Source organism: Thunnus albacares, chromosome 3, assembly GCF_914725855.1.
Source record: "Thunnus albacares chromosome 3, fThuAlb1.1, whole genome shotgun sequence".
NCBI classification, from domain to species: domain Eukaryota; kingdom Metazoa; phylum Chordata; class Actinopteri; order Scombriformes; family Scombridae; genus Thunnus; species Thunnus albacares.
In genome coordinates, this window is record NC_058108.1 from 28,349,364 (window position 1) to 28,368,674 (window position 19,311).

At 40.8% G+C, this 19,311-nt stretch overlaps 1 protein-coding gene across 1 annotated transcript in view; it reads left to right on the top strand.

Annotated features, from left to right (window-relative positions):
* Nucleotides 1–19,311, top strand: part of myo15ab (myosin XVAb) — a 51,910-nt gene that overhangs the window by 30,004 nt on the left and 2,595 nt on the right. The window contains exons 44-74 of the mRNA XM_044347465.1: nucleotides 196–269; nucleotides 2,871–2,976; nucleotides 3,142–3,219; nucleotides 3,311–3,375; nucleotides 3,472–3,897; nucleotides 5,130–5,211; nucleotides 5,379–5,474; nucleotides 5,571–5,631; nucleotides 5,955–6,048; nucleotides 6,162–6,279; nucleotides 7,034–7,149; nucleotides 7,280–7,339; nucleotides 7,634–7,709; nucleotides 7,818–7,933; nucleotides 8,029–8,147; nucleotides 8,986–9,127; nucleotides 9,496–9,607; nucleotides 9,721–9,795; nucleotides 12,962–13,167; nucleotides 13,265–13,383; nucleotides 13,656–13,725; nucleotides 13,864–13,936; nucleotides 14,137–14,210; nucleotides 14,336–14,418; nucleotides 14,534–14,664; nucleotides 14,763–14,857; nucleotides 16,394–16,471; nucleotides 16,567–16,663; nucleotides 17,030–17,190; nucleotides 17,269–17,402; nucleotides 19,041–19,174. Coding sequence (XP_044203400.1) covers nucleotides 196–269; nucleotides 2,871–2,976; nucleotides 3,142–3,219; nucleotides 3,311–3,375; nucleotides 3,472–3,897; nucleotides 5,130–5,211; nucleotides 5,379–5,474; nucleotides 5,571–5,631; nucleotides 5,955–6,048; nucleotides 6,162–6,279; nucleotides 7,034–7,149; nucleotides 7,280–7,339; nucleotides 7,634–7,709; nucleotides 7,818–7,933; nucleotides 8,029–8,147; nucleotides 8,986–9,127; nucleotides 9,496–9,607; nucleotides 9,721–9,795; nucleotides 12,962–13,167; nucleotides 13,265–13,383; nucleotides 13,656–13,725; nucleotides 13,864–13,936; nucleotides 14,137–14,210; nucleotides 14,336–14,418; nucleotides 14,534–14,664; nucleotides 14,763–14,857; nucleotides 16,394–16,471; nucleotides 16,567–16,663; nucleotides 17,030–17,190; nucleotides 17,269–17,402; nucleotides 19,041–19,174 — 3,471 coding nt within the window. The remainder of the gene's footprint in view (nucleotides 1–195; nucleotides 270–2,870; nucleotides 2,977–3,141; nucleotides 3,220–3,310; nucleotides 3,376–3,471; nucleotides 3,898–5,129; nucleotides 5,212–5,378; nucleotides 5,475–5,570; nucleotides 5,632–5,954; nucleotides 6,049–6,161; nucleotides 6,280–7,033; nucleotides 7,150–7,279; nucleotides 7,340–7,633; nucleotides 7,710–7,817; nucleotides 7,934–8,028; nucleotides 8,148–8,985; nucleotides 9,128–9,495; nucleotides 9,608–9,720; nucleotides 9,796–12,961; nucleotides 13,168–13,264; nucleotides 13,384–13,655; nucleotides 13,726–13,863; nucleotides 13,937–14,136; nucleotides 14,211–14,335; nucleotides 14,419–14,533; nucleotides 14,665–14,762; nucleotides 14,858–16,393; nucleotides 16,472–16,566; nucleotides 16,664–17,029; nucleotides 17,191–17,268; nucleotides 17,403–19,040; nucleotides 19,175–19,311) is intronic.

A 19,311-nucleotide genomic window follows, 5' to 3' on the forward strand; every position in this document is an offset into this window, starting at 1 on the left:
ACGTGTTGATGAGCAGCCAAATCAGTGGCTAAACTCCAATAAATAACTTCCTGTTGTTTTTAGAATACGTTTTTATGCACCTATGTCTTTCACCTCAGGCAGTATCTTTGCCTCATGTCTCTTCCTCCACACCCTTCCCTCGCCTCACAGTTTGAAAACATCTGAAGTAGACAATATCCTCCTCTCCTCTCACAGACTTTGAGCCTCAGAGAGGGATGGATCGTTATCTTGACAGCCTATTTGACCCTGTTCTGTCTGACGGAATTGGGGTAAGTTACATAATTCACTCACACTGACAAACACTTGACCGCATGAAAGGGGATTCCTCCTCCTCTTCCTTTACTGCAGATTACTGTGTGTAACCTGTCTGTAAAACTCTGTATTAAAGCTGCATTTTTAGAGATTTTCTTCTTTTTGTGAGGTAGAGTGGTTCACTTCACGTTTGTCCTTGAGCAAGACACTGAATCTCATGTTGTCCCATGTGTATGTACTTCATATGTGGGGGGAAAATGCAGGTTGCTTTGGATAAAAGTGTCTCCCTAGGAACTTATATTGTAATGGGAACTCATTTAAATGTAGGTTGTGTTTAAACGTAACATATTTTTAAGATCAGATTTGCTGTTGTCACAGTAGTTTCACATGTTAACGCAAGCAGAACAAACTATATGAAAGTTTCCCTTTAATACAGAAGGATCCTCTTTGAATAGTTTGAATTGTAGTGTTTGTTGTGAGATCAGAATGACTTACTTCACTGTTCATTTTGGACAGCATTAACACTACAAGGAGATTATACTAATGAAATGAAACTAATTCTGGTTACGGTGATAATCTGATGATTGTCAGTTGAGTTAAATCCGCACGTATTTAGTCGAGGCAACGGGGCAGTGAACACTGGCCATGTTGGATCTATCAGTCTTCAGCTGGGACGGCGATGTGGTGAATGTTAGCCGTGCTATCGGATGTGGCTGACAGGAATTAGCATGTATCAGATGTGTTCTACAGACCTCTCCCGCCCAGCAACCTATTACGTTACCCAGTTACCGTAACTGTCACAGCCACTAGATCGCCACGGTGATTTCCCACCCAGGCAACGCGGGGATCTGCTTACGAGGAACTGACACTCTGGCAAATGAAGGGCTTACTATTTAATGAGACATGGCCTACAAACACACACACTCCTGTGGATTTATTGGTCAGAGGCTGATTTCTGATGGAACGGCTGCACATTTAAGACGGGGATCTGAAAAAGTGCACTGATTACACAAATAATAATTTTTATCTCTGTGTATCTCCCTTTTACACAGTATGGAGCACACATGCACTGATTAAAGATAATGTGCCAAAAATCAATCTTTTCAGTATCAAATACTGCCTTGAAGGTTGTTCTGAACTTTGTAGCTCGCTCCTTTGCAGAGGACAGCAGTTGTAGTCAGCTTAGATTCACAACAGTTACAATGGATTTCAATGGTGACTCAGAGGCATGGCAAAAACAAGCCATAACAAAATGTCCATAGAAACTTTTCAAACCATTCCTGTAGCATAATCCACCTTTTATCTTTATGTAAAGTATGTTCCAAACACTCGTAGATTCTCCACAATATTTCTGCTTCACAATACTCTACTTCTAATTTATCCACTTCCATTCTTTATCCTCCTCATATCACCAAAGCTTCCCTTGAGGTAGCGTATATGCTTTTTTTTTTTTTTAAATTTATAATATGAACATATGTTTGGGAAATACTGAGTATACAGATCTGCTGTGGAGAAGTAAATTCTGCTGCAGTCGAGTGGTTTGAGAAGTTCGTTTGATAGTTTTTCTGTCATAACTCTGGTTAGTTGTTTGAATCTATTGGTATTGTTGTAAATCCAGGCTGAATACCGCTGCTGTGTCCTGTGAAGAAGCTAGCTGTACACCTTTCAGAGATAAACTTGAAATTTTCCAATAATGCTGCTGATACCTGAGTTTCAGTACTTATACCAAAACAACTATTGACTTTTTTTTGATACATTACTTTAAAGCATCTATAATCAATATTTTGATTTTATCAAATGACAATCTGAAGCCTTAGAAGGCGTCACTCATAGGGATGAACCTACAGAGCATCATCACCCGACTGTGCAGCTCCCCTTGGTTACAACTACTGCAATTACTACAACTTCACTGTTTGGTTCACTCCAACCACTCTGACAGAGTTGTTTTTGGCCGCAGCAGGCAGCTGTTTTCCGAGAAAAAAACTCTAAAAACCCACTGTGCACGATCTGTTCAGCACCAAAAGGCAAACATACACAGTTAGCAACTAGCTGGTGAACATATGGGTGCATTTAGCAGCTAAACAGGCAGATATTTCACTCAGGAGTTGGTTGAGACTAAAAACAGAGCTAATAGAGAGTGAATATTTACATTCATCAAGCGGCCAAAAACACGACGAAGTTGCTCCGTAACTCGTGGTTGTGTAAATAAGCAACTGTTTGCTAACAAGTTCAACATATCAGTTTAAAAGGTGATGATATGTCACTGTTGTTGTTCACAAGTTTACGTTTTCTGATAACAATATATCAACCAATATTTGTTTTTTGCTTCTTTTTTTCAATAAACGTATATCATAGACAAATATTTTTTATGAAGAAAAAACAAACTTGTTAGTGCTCTCTGGTGGACAAACTATGTAATGGCATCACAATTACTTATTGGCAAAAATTAACACTATCACTGATATATCAGCCAATATATCAATACATCAGTTTGATACCAGCTATATTCAGAACCACTTTTCAAACTTACACAATGTGTTTATTTGATATGAAATGATAGATTTTGGATGCCTCTTGTATTTATGTGTTGATGATCTAGTCTGAGTTTTTCCTCACAGGAAGTAGAATCAGCTGCAGGACTGTCCAGCAGGATGAAAGGGGCCGGGGGAGTTGGAGGCGGGTGGCAGCAAGGACAGTCAACCGGCCCCCCACCTCCAGCTGGAGGTCAGACACAAACAAAGACACTCAGTCACACACACACCCGCAAGTATTCACATTGGAAAAACGTAACCATCTTCGTACAGTAGATCATCAGCAAGCGCAGTAAAAGAAACACAGTGAAAATCTGACAGGAAATTGATGTATGTGTGTGTTTGTGTGTGTCCACAGCTGTGAGAGTCCTTCCTGTGGGAGGCGTAATGTCGCCTCCTGTTGCTGCGGTGGCACCTGTGACACCTGGTTCATCAGGTGTGAAGAGAAATATGAGAAAAAAACTTGTAAAACATAATTTCTCATACCTGTGTCTTGTTAACGGTCTTTCTCCTCCTCTCTCCTCCAGATGCCCAGCAGGCTGTTTTGGCTCAGCAGCAGCAGGCCATCGTAAACCAGCAGGCCATCATCATGGTAAACTCTCCGTCTGGATCCACTGTTAATGTGTTTCAGTGCTGAAGGAAAACTCTTGCTTTCAATGTAATGTGTCATCTTTCTTTTTTTTCTCAGGCGCAGCAGATGACCATGCAGGCTATGGCCATAGTCAGCAGCCCAGTGACAAGCCCCCCCACCTCCCCTATCACAAGCCCTCCCATGAGCCCTCTGCTCCACCACCCTCCCAGCCCCTACGCCCCCGCCAGCTCCTATGCTGTCATACCTCCAAGCCCATATGCCAACATCCCACCCAGCCCCTATGCTAACTTCACTCCGACTCCCTACGCTGCAGCAAACATCCCACCCAGCCCCTATCCTCCCCCTACTCGACAGGAACAAACTCCATTGCAGCCTCCAGCTCAGCCTCCTGCTGAGCCACAGTCTCAGCCAGAAGCCCAGACTCAGCCTCAGGCCTCCCGTCCGAACCCCAAACCTCAGATAAGCTCCAACAAAACCAACAAAACTGAGTCACCACAGCTTAAAGCGAACCCGTCTGCACAGGTCTGTGAGACATATTAGACATATTACATAATGATTTATGACTGCTCAGTTCATTAAAGTTGTCATAGTTGTTGCTGCAAACCTCAACCCACAAGCATCACTTACCACAAACCAATTATGTGCACAGAACAAAATACTGTTTCATTCTTTGGAAAGAATAACAGGTTTGTTTGCAAGAAAAAGACAAACTGTGTAGTCGGGAGACGAGACAATAGCCACCAAGGTTGAACTAAAAAAAGAGCAACACCTACAGAAAATGCGTCAACAGAAGATCCAAGATTAGAAACACTGGTTTGTGTCCCTGAGTGCTCAGAGGAAGGCGTGTGTACACAGGGAGGATCTCCAAGGCAGTATAAAGGAACTGATAGGAGATTTAAAGAATCTGTTCCAACTTTTCTATTGGTTTGGTAGCTTAGTTTTATCAATGTGGACTGTAGCTGCAGTAATAAAAGTCTAGTGTTAGCATTACTATAAGCAGGTGCTGTCCAAATAAAGCTATTATCTGTAAAGTCATTGCTTTAAATTCAATTGCATTTATTATTTTTGGATATTGTGATATTTTGATACACAATCCTGATCTTTAAGGCAATGAAACAGTTATATTTTTAGCGTTATTCTAAACAAATCAATCTGTATAAATCTGAACATTTGAATGCAGTTCAGGACAATTTAAAGGACAATTTTCTACAGCAAACATTCAAAACACCACATCATTGTGAATTCGGCACCAAATATGTTGACATAATACAAACAATCAAGCAGATAATAATTTCCTCTGAGTTTTTTTTCTGCTGTTTGTAACAAAAGCAAATGGCTTTATTCACGCAATATATTGTCCTGTTTCTTTACTCTAATGTTGTCTTGGCTCCACCAAAATTATTAGATATTAAATCTACACAGACTATTTAGTCCAGTAGTTCTCAAAGTGGGGTCTGGGGCAAAAAGGGGGATCATTTATTTTCACTACAATTCCATCCATAAGTAACACAGTGACAGAGTGCATGACTATTTTGGTCATGGGTTTCATACACTTTCTGTAATAAAACATCTAAAATCAAAAGTCTTATCAGATGGGGTTCTGTGGTCTAATTTGTGTCAGTTTAAGCGTCCTTGATGTGAAAAAGTTTGAGAACCACTGATTTAGTCTGTAAAGATTTAACATTTAATGTGATGTGTACCAAAGCCTTGAGTGCAAACTCTAGTCTTCTCTCTCCTCTCTGTGGCTTTCCCAGACCCAGTCAGGTAAGGACAGCATCCCTCGGAGGAAGGCTCCAGGCATCCCCATAAACAAGGACAAACCCGCCAAGAAGTTTGGTAAGAGAGAGAGAGAGAAAACATGAGCGAGTGAGAAACAGAGAGAAAGTCCCTTCAGTCCCTTTAACTCGAGTCTCTTTAGCTCAGAGAGCTTTAAATAAAAGAGTCAAACTCCTGATTCGCTGTGTGTGTGTGTGTGTGTGTGTGTGTGTGTGTGTGTGCTTTAGCCCCAGTAGCTACGACTCCTCCGCCCCCTGCTGGAGAGGTGGTGAAGTACTCAGCTCGGACTGCAGAGCACATCGTCCCCAGCCAAGATATCCAAGGTAACTGACTTTAAAAGCTGAAATATCATTCTAATACAAAGAAAATTTAACATATGATATACTCAATTTTGTCACGGTTTATGGTTTGTTTTAAAGAAATTATCAAAAGGTATAACTCCCCACCTCCACCACCAGACCCGCTGCCTCCTGGCAAAAGGTGAGATCTCACAAACACACAAATCCACACACACAGACAGACCGATCAGGGTTGATTACTTAGCACAGCAATCATAGTTTTCTCTTGTCGCCCTACTGTAAAGCAGTTGATGCTATCTTCTGTCACAGAATTAACTGTATGTATGTTTAAACAAAACTTGCAAAGCCTTTTGTATCACAAACCACCAACAGATGCTGCCTGTGATGTTGCTGCTTGTAGTGAGCACACAGCACCAGAACGATTGTATTTACACAGTAAACATTTGTAGCTTAACATTCTTTAAATTGTAATGTGCGATGTTCACACTGTTTGGATGTATTTAGGAGACCTGAGGGGAAGTTTAAGAAGAAGCAAACGGCTCGTGATGAAGCTTTACAGATCCTAAAACCCCAGATGGACAACCCTCCAGCTTCACAGGTACACACACACACACACGTCCCTGACAAACATGAACGTTGGGCATGCAAGTTTTGAACGTGATGATTGCTGCAGTCACAGTCATATAAAGAAATGTTTTTATGTCTGTCCAGCCCAAACGTCCTGTTGCTCCCTCACCTTCTGCATCTGCAATGAAAGAGGCCGGATTTAAACCCACCAAGAGCACAAAGACAAGAGCACCTGATCGGCCTCTTCCCGTACCTCCTCCAGGTACCCACACAGTTACATACAGACACAGCTACATCACTGTGATGTGTGTGCTGCTTTCTGGTTTTGTTTCTCATAAAAACACATCGTCTGTATCTGTATGGTCTAACACACACATATGTTGAATGCATTTCCCAATTCATAAAACCTGCAAAGTACTTTTTAAAAAAACTTTTATTGATGCTTTATCCTATTTTCTTTGCTCTACAGCACCAAAAGTGGGGAGAAATCATCACTTTTAAGCAAAACATGTTAATTTTATGTGTTTATCTTTTCTATAAGGCAAATAGTTTACTAAATGGTCACTATAAAAACAGAAAACCAAACATGTATACTTCAGTTTAGTGTTATTGGAGACCATCTAGGACGTGCCAGCACCTAGATATCATTTAATTTGGTGCCATCTCACATTTTCTGGCTTAATTTACACCTTGATATTAAGTGATAATGTAGCTAATTTAATTCAAGACCACTGGTAATAAATGAAAATATGAAGTCTGTTTGCTAAGAATTGGCATGTCCCAGAAAAAGTCAAGAACTTGGCAGTCAAACAGCTGACATGCAGATTTTGAAAACACATCTGTCCTGTCATCTAGGGGCACTTGACCCAAAAGCATTTGGAGCAGTGGAGCAAAGTGCAAGAATGTCGAAGCTGTTCTAAAGCAAAACACCAACTGAACACTTTTCATGTTCACTTAATACAGTTTTGTCTAAATAAAGATGACACTAAAAGGTAAACATGACCTTTCTTATACAGTTTCTCGAGAGCTCCCAGTAGAGACAGAGACCATCCAGACCCAGCTTCATCAGAGCGCCAACGAGGAGCACTACACCTACACCAATGTTCCCTGGAGACTGTACCTGAGGAAGGAGGTGCGTACACACACACACACACACACACACACACACACACACACACACACACACTGTATACACACAAAAAGGTATTATGATCCACTGTCAAAATGTTTTTATTCTATTGTGAATGCTTCGTCTTTTGCAGGTTTTCTATCCCAAAGACAGCTTCAACAATCCGCTGGTCCTAGACCTCATTTTCAAACAGGTGACTTAAGAGATGATGAATGAATGAAAACTGAATGATTTAACACCAACAGATAAATATTTTATATAATACTCATGTGGCCTTTTTTAACTTCAAGGAATAGAGAGTAGATATCAATAGATTGATACCACAAGTGGTATCGATCCTTTTTTTTTTAACTCTCACCAATTGTGCTCCATATGTTTTTCTGAAAATTATTTTTAACATTACCACTCACTTCTTTTCTTTCCTCTTCCTCCTCCTCTCCTCTCCTGTCCTCTTCCTCTCATCTCCTCTTCCTCTCCTCTCCTCCAGATAGTGAACGACACTCTGTCAGAAGCTTGTGTTCGCATCACCCGAGATGAAAGGCAGAAAATGAAAGCTCTGTTCGGTAATCTGTCTGTTCTTCCTGGAGACAGTTTTTTTAGACTGTTTGGGCTAATCTAAACACATCTCTTTGACATTCATGAGTTCATGTGTCTGATTGTGTGAATGACAGCCAAACATGGGGTTGAGCAGAATATGGATCCGGTGGAGGAGCATGTGAAGAAAACCATCGTCACGGCGGCCAGGGAAACCTGGGAAATATACTTCTCCCGACTGTTCCCTGCATCGGTGAGGGTGGTAAATCCTTAAAGGACAATAATTACTGAGTGTGTTACTACTGTTATGTTTAGTAAAGGTCTGTGTGTGTGTGTGTGTGTTTGCAGGGTAGTGTAGGAACAGGTGTGCAGGTGTTGTCAGTGTCCCATAGCGGCATTAAGCTGTTGAAGACAGTAAAGAGCAGCGCTGCAGCTCCAGACTACTTCAGAGTCCTACGACCGTACACGTATGTGTCGCTTTCACTGTCTGTGTTTGCAAATGCTTACTGGAATTATTTCATCCTGTTTGGAATATCAGAAAGTGTAATTCAGTTGTCAATCACATAAAAGTGCATCAGATTTACTTTGATTCCTTTGACTTTGCTCATTTTAAACCATTTAAGAGAAGATCGAGGGTTAGCCAGCTAACTATGGGGCTCAGCCTGCTTGTTCAGTTTTTTACAGATGGTTCAAGTTCAAACTAAACCCAGCTTGCAAAGTAAACAAACAGCATAAAACCAGTGGTGGAATGTATACTAGTATTTACTTTTGGAGTATTGTACTTTACTTGAATATCTCCACTTTATACTACTTTATACTTCTACTTCACTACATTTCAGATTAGTTATCAGCATCATTAATAATTGTCCAATAATGCAATATATGATAGTAAAACACTCGCAGGGCCCATTTTTCTACATAATAAGTATTATTACTTTTGTTCCTTAATTACATTTAATGCTGATAATGTTTCTGTATTTTTACTTCAGTGCAAATTTGAATGCAAGACTTACTTGTAACAGTATTTTTACATTGTGTATTAGTACTTTTACTGATGCAAAGAATCTGAACACATCTGCCACCACTGCATACAGCATTTTTTGTTCAGTCTTACATCAATAAGATAATAAATTGGAAAACAATAACTTTGTTCTCCATGACAGTTTTAAATTTACTGGTTTGCCAGTTGCTAGCTACATCAGTAATAATTACATCACAGAAACTCTGTAAAACATAAGACAAGATAGTGATTTTGTGTTTTTATGTGTGAGAGTAAATTACCATCAATTAGTTGCGTTTGTTCAGTTATGCAGACATCCTGTTTGTGACCATCCCATCTGAGAACATGCTGGAGTTCAATCTGACCAACGAGAAGCTGATCCTGTTCTCAGCTAAAGCACCACAAGTCAAACATCTCATAGACACCTTCATCAATGAGATCAAAAAGGTACAGTACACACACACACACACACAAACACACACTTCCTCTGTCCAGAATTATAAAAACTTATGTTAGTTTAAAGAAGAAATCCACCTGAAAACACCTCAATATACAACAACAATCACATATAAACACGCATGACTTTCATTCAAATTGACACTACTGTAATTTAGTCCCCAAAAAAATAAATAAGTAACTCTCCCCATATACTTTTTCAAAATTTACCAGAAAGCTTTTTAGGAGATGTAGGAAAGCAGAACCTGAAGCAGGAATAGACGAGTCAAGTTGAGGCAAACAGTCGGCACATCGAAAACATACAACATATCAGTCCACATGTAACAGTGTTGGTATGTTTTTTTCTTTCTTCCTCTCAGGACTCAAACTATGTGATTGCAGAACGTAACTTTGTGACTGACGACCGCTCAATGGTCAGTTTCCACAAAGGCGACATTATCAGGCTGCAAGTACTGGACGGGCTGGAGAAGGGTGAGACCCTGCTGCAGATGTAGTGAAAAGCCCTGACATCTTTTGGTGAATCTGTGATCCAAGCTTGTGTGTGTGTGTGTGTGTGTGTGTGTGTGTGTGTGTGTGTCCTCCAGGTTACAGCTATGGCTGTGTGGTGAGGAAGAAGGTGGTGTATTTGGAGGATCTGAAGAGAGACTCTCAAGACTTTGGTGAGTGTTCATACAATCTTTTTATTTTCTGATACACAATCCGATCTATCAATTTCACTTTTTGGCAAGTGGAAACCACATGTCAGTGTCATGGTCAGGGCCCAAAATTAAGCGAGGTGACTGTTCAAACTGATAGCTTTGAGAGATTTACTCTTGTTGACTGTGTCTGTGTACCCCGGAGCTGTGATAGTATTTTACAGAAATAGGTACAGTGATGTTTACAGTGCCCACAGCACTCTTTAAATACAACATTGTGTCAGAAAATTATTTTTCAGATGGAAGGTGGCGAAGCAATTTAAAAAATATTGATTCATTTTGTTTCTTGAGGACACAAAAGACGAAATAGGATTACAGATGAGAAGAACTCCCGTCAAACACATATTGGATAGGACAGACACAAATGAAAGTGCACATGCACACATTCCGTATTTGTCATTTATTGTTATGTATTTATTTTTTCTTTGAACCCTGAAAATCTGGACTCCAGGGCTGCCATAAATCAGCCTTACATAGTACACTATGCTCATGAATTTAACTTTACATTATTTATATCATTATATATTATATGTTTCTACAGGTTTTAATCTTACTAATATCCAATGTCAATATAAGACCTGGGCAGCATAAAACAGGATTTTTAATCAATTACTTGTCAATCCGCATATTTGACGTGATGTGTGTGTGTGTGTGTGTGTATTTACATCACATTATGGGGACTCACCGCCTACCTGGAGACCAAAAGCTGGTCCCCACAAGGTAAACAATTTAAAGCGCTTTGCTGTAAACACAAAACTGAAATGCCTTATAAAGTTGTTATGGCCAATGTCTTGGCAAATATTTGCTGATTTACACATCCAGCAGACACAGAGCAACATTAGCATTCATTTGGAGTCGTGTTTCTGTTGTGACAAATGGTGTCAGAGCCACGGGGTACAGAGAGTGTACTCACCACCGTACACACCTCAAGCCAGTGGGGTTGTGGAGCGCACCGTAGCGCTAGTCAACAACTGGATTGCAAAGAATACAAATGACAACAACTGGAGAACCAAGGTTGTCAATATTGGTGAGGCCCTGAATGACAGGCCTAGAGAAGGCTGACCACCACCTGCACAAGAGCTAAATGGAAGATCACACAGAATTGCAGAGATAACGAGGAGGAAGACTGGTACATATCTATATACATATGGATATGTACTGGCTCCATATATATACTGGAGTCATATCATTGTTTCAGGCAACTGAAAAGCTCTCTCACTCCTAGCCTTCTTGCGTCCCTTGGTCCATTGTCAGCTTCCTTTGCCTTGGCACTTTGTGTAGTGGCCACTTCAGGTCCCCCCTGCTCATTGTCGTCCCCCTCTAAAGACTTTGGATAGAGGGTGGAGGGCTTCACTCTCAGGGTCTCAAAACCTGGTGAGCGGCCACCCTCTCTCCACTCCTGATTTGGCCCATTCAATGGAATGAATGGAAGGGGCAGAATTGCTTCTTTCTCTCTGGTATCTGTATCATGTGGGCCGCCTGGACACATTTACAGGCTATACAACAGAGTTACCTTCTTCAACGGTGTCCAGATGCTCTTAGTTCAGTCATGTTTCTTCACTGCCTCCAAGACGCCTTCTTCCACTAGGCGCCAGGCTGCTGTAGGTGCACTGAAGTAGGAAAAGGCAATGGTCACAGACTCTAATCCTGGTTCATGGGCACGGTTCATTGCCACCCCAAAGGCAGTGGCCACTTTGGCCAGGTAGGTGCTGGCATCTTCTGAGTACCCTGGGTCTGCAACATAGATGACATACCTCGCCCACATCTTCCCAATCAAAGCTAACACCGCTTCATATTGTGTGATCGGTGCTCTGGTTTGCCTGATTTCGAGGATTTTTTGCTGATATTGAGACGCAGCGGTCTGCTTCCAGTTATTTCACAGATTTTCTCTCACCATCAGGTTGGCGTCTGTTACTGTGATGACTGCCCCTGCCTGGGCTCGTCTCAGCTCAACATATGCCTGCTGCATTGTTGTGTTGTTTGTCATTCTTGTCTGCTTTCCCATCAGCCTGTGCTTAGGACCTATGGGAGTATAGGTGGGTGCAGCATATGAGTCATCTTCTTTTTGTTCAGACTCTGTTTCTGCATTCATTGGCATCTTTTTCTTTCTTTGTTCGGCTGCTCCAGGCATTCTAAGCTTGAGGGTCTGTTTCCTTCTGGGCTTTGTCAGGCTCTTTGTAGGGAAACTTGGCCCTTCATCAGAGGTTCTTTGCAAAGCCTTGTCTAATAAAGGACTAGTATAGTAGGGGGATAGCTCAGGCTCATGTTCCTCTTTTTCTGAGTCTCTCTGCAGAGGGTTTTCAAAGCTTCAAGCATCAGCTTCAGGGGGACAATATGGTCTCCTGCATCTAAAATCAGTGTCCATTTTTCTGGGCTTGTTGACCATGACCACCTAACAATTACATTATTTACTCTCCTTTTACCCTGTTTTGGGTCCCCACCACCTCCTGAGAGATGCTAAATTCTCCACTATGTTCTTCAGCTTGCCACTAACTTTGTCTGTCTGCTGTTTGGTAGGGTGCAGTGGGTTTATCAGGGTTAAAATGATGAACCCTAACCAAAACAGTACAATTGGTTTGCAAAACCAAAACAATGAGCTGAAAGACACTTTACCGAGCTGCGGGGAAATGCATTGGGTGATAATTCTCTGTGGTTTCATCACTTTGAGTGACCCCTCTCACATTACACATTAAGTCATTTATTCTATTGTCAATCTAAAAATATTCATTAGTGCAGCTTTAATTTTAAGGTAATTGTTTTAGGGTTAAAGATAGATAGATTTACTGTATGACTATGTAGGACAAAGGTCAGTGGTAGGCGTGTAGAGATTGGGACTAAGGTTAAAGTAAATCTCCAGATAAGTAATTTAATCAATACAGTTTCCTCATCTTTAGTATCTAGAATTAGATCAAAGACTATATTATGTGCCAAGTTATCAGCTGTGGAGGAGAATTAAGTCTTGTACATGATAAGAGAAGAGAATGCTGGTAAGGATCTGACTTCCTGTCAGAGCAAAGGCGGATATTGATCAGAAGTTACAGCAGAAGGGAGGGACACAAACCCCGAGATATTTGTGTTTCTGTATGATTGGGTGTTGTAATCCCCCTGCTCTGCTGTGTGTGTGTGTCAGGTTGGAAGTTTGGTGCCGTGTTTGGCCGCTCTGGTGCATTCCCGGCCGATTGCGTCCATCCCGTTGCTCCTCCTGACTTCCTGTCCCTGCCTCTGGACCGCAAGTCGGAGCCTCGAGGCGGAGCAGGACAGTTTGCCGTGTCATCAGCTGTGGCTGTTGCCGTGGCATCCACCATGGCTGCACATGAGATAGATCAAACAATTGAGGTGCACAGACACATACACACACCCACACATAACAGTTGTTTTTGTCTGTCTGAACTGAGTATTAAGTTGTTTTTCATTATCAACTTTTGTCTTTTAGAAGGTTTCCCTTGATGGCTTTACTGATGGAGATCTGGATGAGAGGGCTCTGCAGGACAGTAAATATGACATGTTGGAGTTTGCTAAGAAGTACTTCAGACAGGCAGCCAGCGGGAGGGGGTGAGACAAACAAAGAAATGTGCAGACACAAATGCAGACACAGGAAAACACTCACTCACAGAGATCATCTTATGTTTAAATCCAATTTCAGAGAGAAGATTTACTGTACTTAAGTACAATTTTGCTGGATTTTTAATTTAGGACTAATGTATTGGAGTATATTTATAGTGGAGTATTTTATAGCTACTTTAACTGAAGTAAATGAACTGAATACTTCTTCCACCACTGTTTAAATCTAAATGCAGAACATTGTGTTTGATTATTGTTCACAGAGATTCCCTGAAGAGCAAAAGCAAGAGCAGAGACACCAGGGAACCGACTGAAATGATCAAGTTCTCCAAGGTGCCCTTCTTTTCTCATCACTGTAACTTAAATCATCTTATCACACCACAAGACTTAATCATCTCATACATTTATATTATTTTCCAGTGTAATCGTTGTTTATATTACACCTGTTTTGTGTGTTTTTGTCATTTGCAGACTCCTCTGACCGGGTCTCTGATAGAGTTTACTGACCCGGCCATGAACAGAGTGGCAGCAGATCTCTTCCTGTGTAAGTTCTCACTTTCTCTCATCTCTCCTCTAATTACATCATCTTATTACAGCTGGCCTCCAATTACTATTCTGGTCAAATGAGACAAGCTCATGTACTAGATTTTAAATAATCAAAGCAAGCTGTATTTCTTTACCAAGTCTGCTATTCAAGACTTAAATAGTGTTGACGTGCGTGTCCTGGATGTGTAATTTGTGCAGCGGTGATGCGCTTCATGGGTGACTCTCCATTAAGGGGCTCGACAGAACAAGAAGTGGTCAGCACTTTCCTCAAGGTAACCACACACATATACACACAGTTATTCGTTAGGCGACTATTTTCTCTTTGACAGTTTGCTAATCTGTGCATGTATGTTTGTGTGTGTTTATGTTTGTGTGTGTGTGTGTGTGCTCCCCTCAGCTGATAGGAGAGTTCACCTTGATGAGGGATGAAGCTTACTGCCAAGTCATTAAACAGCTTACTGCTAACACCAGCTCCAAACCGTAAGTCTGCCTGCCACACATTACAACATACACGCTAGTCCAACACACACCGTGAACCTCTTTCTTAACTGAGCCTGTGATCCTGAGTGTGACCGTGAGCTCTCGTGCTCTATAGCGACAGTTGCCAACGTGGCTGGAGGCTGCTGTACATCCTGACCACTTTTCATCGCTGCTCTGAAGTCCTCAAGCCCTTCCTGCTGAAATACCTCCAGCAGGCCTCTCACAGCGCTGGGCCTCAGTATCAGGGTAAAAACACACACAAACACACGCACACACACACACTATCACCAGATGTACACATTAACAAAGCCACCAGTTTGTAATGTTTTCTTTAAATATGTTAGGCATAGCTAAAGCATGCGAGCAGAACCTGAAGAAGACGTTCCAATATGGCGGCCGCATTGTTCCGCCCAACAGCATGGAGCTGAAGGCCATGCTGGTAAGTGCCTACTTTTATTTCTCAGATCATTTACTTAAAGGTGCAGTGTGTAGAATTTAGTGGCATCTAGTGGACGGACTTGGCAGAAATGGAATATAATATTCATAAATTTTATGTTTTCATACGTGTATAATCCCATGAAAATAAGAATCATGTTTTCGTTATCTTAGAATTAGCCCTTTATATCTACATAGGGGGCAGGTCCTCTTCCACGGAGCCCGCCATGTTGCACCGCCATGTTTCTACAGTAGCCCAGAATGGACAAATCAAACACGGGCTCTAGAGAGGGCCTTTCACGAGTTTTGCAGGCACCATAGGCTGTCCTACACGCTTGAAAGGGAGGGGTGAGGGCGAGGTACTGCAATCTGCAATCTCACTACTAGATGCCACTAAATCCTACACACTGGTCCTTTAAATAAAACTAGCAATACCCACAGTGTAAAAATACATTACACATAAAAGTCGTGCAAGTAAAAGAGTAGAAGTATTAGCAGCAAAACTAATTTAAGTATGAAAAGTGAAAGTAATCATTATGCAGAATAGCCCCACCCAGAACTATAGAATTATATTTGTTATTTTATAGTATTACTATGATTGAAGTAAGCAGCAATTAAATGTGGTAGCTGGTCAAATTGGAGTTCATTTTGAAGGATAAAGTTGATGTTATTTTTCATATTTGTCAACAAATCTCACGAGAAGAACAAAACCAACAATGAACTGATTATTCTAACAAGTGTTGTCTGTGTGGCCAGAACCTGATTCAGCATTTTCCTCTGTGCAAAAGAGCTCCACTCCAAAAACTATTAAAAACAATCAATCAGCCTTACTGTTGCCCTGGGTAACATGTTTCTTCATTAACTTCATAATGGACACTGCAGCCTGAAAATATTACCCAATATTCCCCCAACAAATGCTCTATTTACTCCTGTTTGAAGTAAAAACTACAGTGTCCGGCTGTTTTAGGAAATCTATTTAAAAAACATGAAACTATATATTTGTGACCGGTTTGTAAAGATTAATGTCTTCAGTGGGAACCAGTGAGCTTGGGGCTGAGAGCCAGAGACAGGGTTGGACAGTCGGAAGGCATTGGGAGACAGAATAAACAATGGCTGGTTTTATCTTTTCATGGAATTTGTTCACCGTAATAAAGATACAGAATATAACCTTTTATTCTGACTACTATACATTATTTTGGGACAATTTAATTCATAAAAAAAAAATAATAATAATAAATAATAAACTGGTAATATAATTTGTATGTAGAATATTATTATGAAAAGTACATAGTAACTAATGCTGTCAGATGTAGAGGAGTAAAAAAAACCCTTTCAAATCTATTGGAGTAAAAGTGTGAAGTAGCATAAAATGGAAATATTTTGGTAAAACACAAGTAGCAGCACTTGAGTCAATGTACTTTCCACCACTATTTATATGGGTTTAAGTGTGTTAATATCCTGGAAAAATCAGCCGCAGTCCGACATGCCTGTGTGTGTGTACAGTACATATAAATACAAGTGTGTATTTTTACTTTCTCAGGCGGGACGCAGTTCAAAACGTCAGCTGTTTCTGTTTCCTGGAGGCATCGAACGTCACGTGAAAATCAAAACGTGTTCTGTAAGTGTTCAGTCACTCAACCACCACCGGTGTCTATGAGGATGAGGAGGCTGCGATGCACTTAACGTGTGTGTGTTCATATTGTTGTTTTTCAGGTTGCTTTGGAGGTGATTGAGGAACTGTGTTATGAAATGGCGTTACACAGACTGGAGGCTATGGAAGAATACGCCATATTTTTAGTCACCAATCGAGGTGTGTTCATACATGTGTGTAATCTTCTTCCTCATGCACACACTCTCTCCTTCTCGCTCTCTGTCTCACACGCATTAAACTTTGCATTAGTGCAGGGAAGCAATCACTTTGTCATTGTCAGTGAAGCAGATACACTCACAGATTACATATCAGACTGCTCTCTAGTTGCTGTTCAGAGGCACAGCAGCTCACACTATAGGTGGCTTTACATGTATTAACAGGTTTCAGGGTTAATAGTTTGTGTTGGATTGCAACATTTAGTTTTTTTAATATCTGATGCTAGATTCACTAATCCAGTAATTTAGGTTTGTCTTAAAAATGCTTCATCTATTTGTAATAAATCCACGTGTGTGTGTATGCGTCCAGGTCAGAATGTGCGACCTCTTAACAAAAACGAGTACATCCTGGATGTGGCGACAGAGGCGGAGTTAGTCGACACCAACTACAGCTTCTGGTTCAGACGGGTCGTCTGGACTCAACCGCTCAAGTTTGAGAATGAGCTTTGTGTGGCCATGCACTATAACCAGGTACGACAGGTGATGTTTCACACAGTGTTACTTACATGTGTGTTTGTGTATGTAACTGTGTTTGTGTGTGTACATCAGATCCTGCCGGACTACCGTAAAGGACTGTTAAATGTCCTTCCACACGGAAAAGTGAGCGATCAACAGTTCCACCAGATCTCCAAACTGGCAGCTTTGCAGCACAGAGCCAAAGACATCATCTTCATCCCCAGCATGTGAGAAAACCATAACTTTATCAATCATATCATCGCTGGTTTAACACCAGTTCATCACGTTTTTACAGTTGTGTGTGCAGTAGAGCAAACTCTAATCCTAAAAATAAAAAAATGTGATAAAATAAAACAAGAAAAGTGAAAAAAAGAGAAAAAGGTAAGTCCTTAATACAGTGAGGATTTACCTAAATACATGAAGAAAAATAGATTTGTACATACATACAGTGTATTAAACACACATACACATAAACTGTATGTACTTACATAAATACACACATTCACCCACAAAATTCTTCCAGTCTCTTAATGATTTCTATTTGCACAGGACGGCCGTTTAGCCCATTTTGATTAACTACAGTCAACACTGCCTCAAATTTTCTCCACGTTTTTAATTTTCTCCACCAGTCCTTTCCATTTGTCTTTACTTGTGTTTCCCTTTTGCCTCCAGTTTCTCGTAATTACACTTAAAGGACGGGTTCATAATTTTTCACGTCTGTCTTAAAACACTAGTTAGGTGCCCAAATGAACATTTTTCTTGCCTTAATCATTCCTCCTCTTCATACTGACCATCAAAGGATCCCTTCATAATGTACTTACAATGTAAGTGATGAGGCCAAAGCCTGCAGCCTTCAATCTGTGTAAAGATTTATTTAAAGGTTTATCTGAAGCTAATATGAAGCTTCAACCATCCAACTTAGTCAAATCAAGTAGATATCTTTCAGTGTTACAGTGTTTTTAGCGCCAAAGCTCCTCTTTTTGTTACTATACTTCCACAGCAGCTCAACAGGGAAACACAAAGAGGGAATCTGATGCTAAAAGGACTGTAAATGTGGCAGATATACGCTTGATATGACTAACTCAGACTGCTGAAGCTTCATATAACCTTTAAATGCATTGCACAGATTTTGGCCTCCATCACTTACATTGAAAGCACATTTGAAGATCTTTTAATTGCCAGTATGAACAGGAGGGATCATTACAGTGAGAAAAACCTCTTTCAATGTTCATACAGACACCTGACAGACTTGAAAAATCGTGAACCTGTCCTTTAAAGCAGTTGTTCTCAATATTCTCAGTAAATATCATTTTATTCCATTATCCATCCATTATTTCAGGATGAATTAAACAAAATCAATTCCAGTTTCATAACGTATTTCTCTTTTAACACCAATCCAATATGATTTAAATATTTCACATGTCCAAAATATATTGGTGAAATGAGCATAGTTTTTTCCACTGTGGATGTTTTTCTAAACTCAGACAACATGACAACAAATCAAGACCAAGACAGCTGCACTGGAGCTTCAGTGAGCTTTAGATTTACCAATTAGCTCTGAAGTTCAACATTCAGGGACAAGCTTGTTGTTGAAAAGACCAGAATCCAGTTCACTCACTAATAGTTATATTTAAGGAGCAAGAGTCTCTTATCTTTCTCTACTGGTAAAACTCTGTTGTCGTTTCTTGCTCTTACTGTTGTTATCACTCCCTCTTTCCTCCCACACATAGAGCCGACAGACGAACGGAACAGCTCACTGAGTTGTGGAAAATCATTTTGAGAAAAGTTGGAAATCACTGAGTGAAGCAGACTTCTGTTTATCTGAGACTCTGTTTCTGCTCTCCCCTCCTCCTCTCTCCCCCCAGACATGAACTGTCGGAGTATATCGCCACACCTCTGTTCAAAAAGCAGCCACCGCAGCAGTGGGTTACCATGGTGACACAGCACATGCAGCAAGTGCAGACCCTGAGCCCGCACCAGGCCAGAGCACAGTTTCTGGGTAAGATCCCTTTTCATATATAGGGGGAAGCGCCTCAGGTAATAACTATGATTTTGACTAAACTGGTCAGTTTTGAGATATAATTATATTTTCTCTACATGTGTAACAACTGCAACTTCTACAAGTGGACGATATGG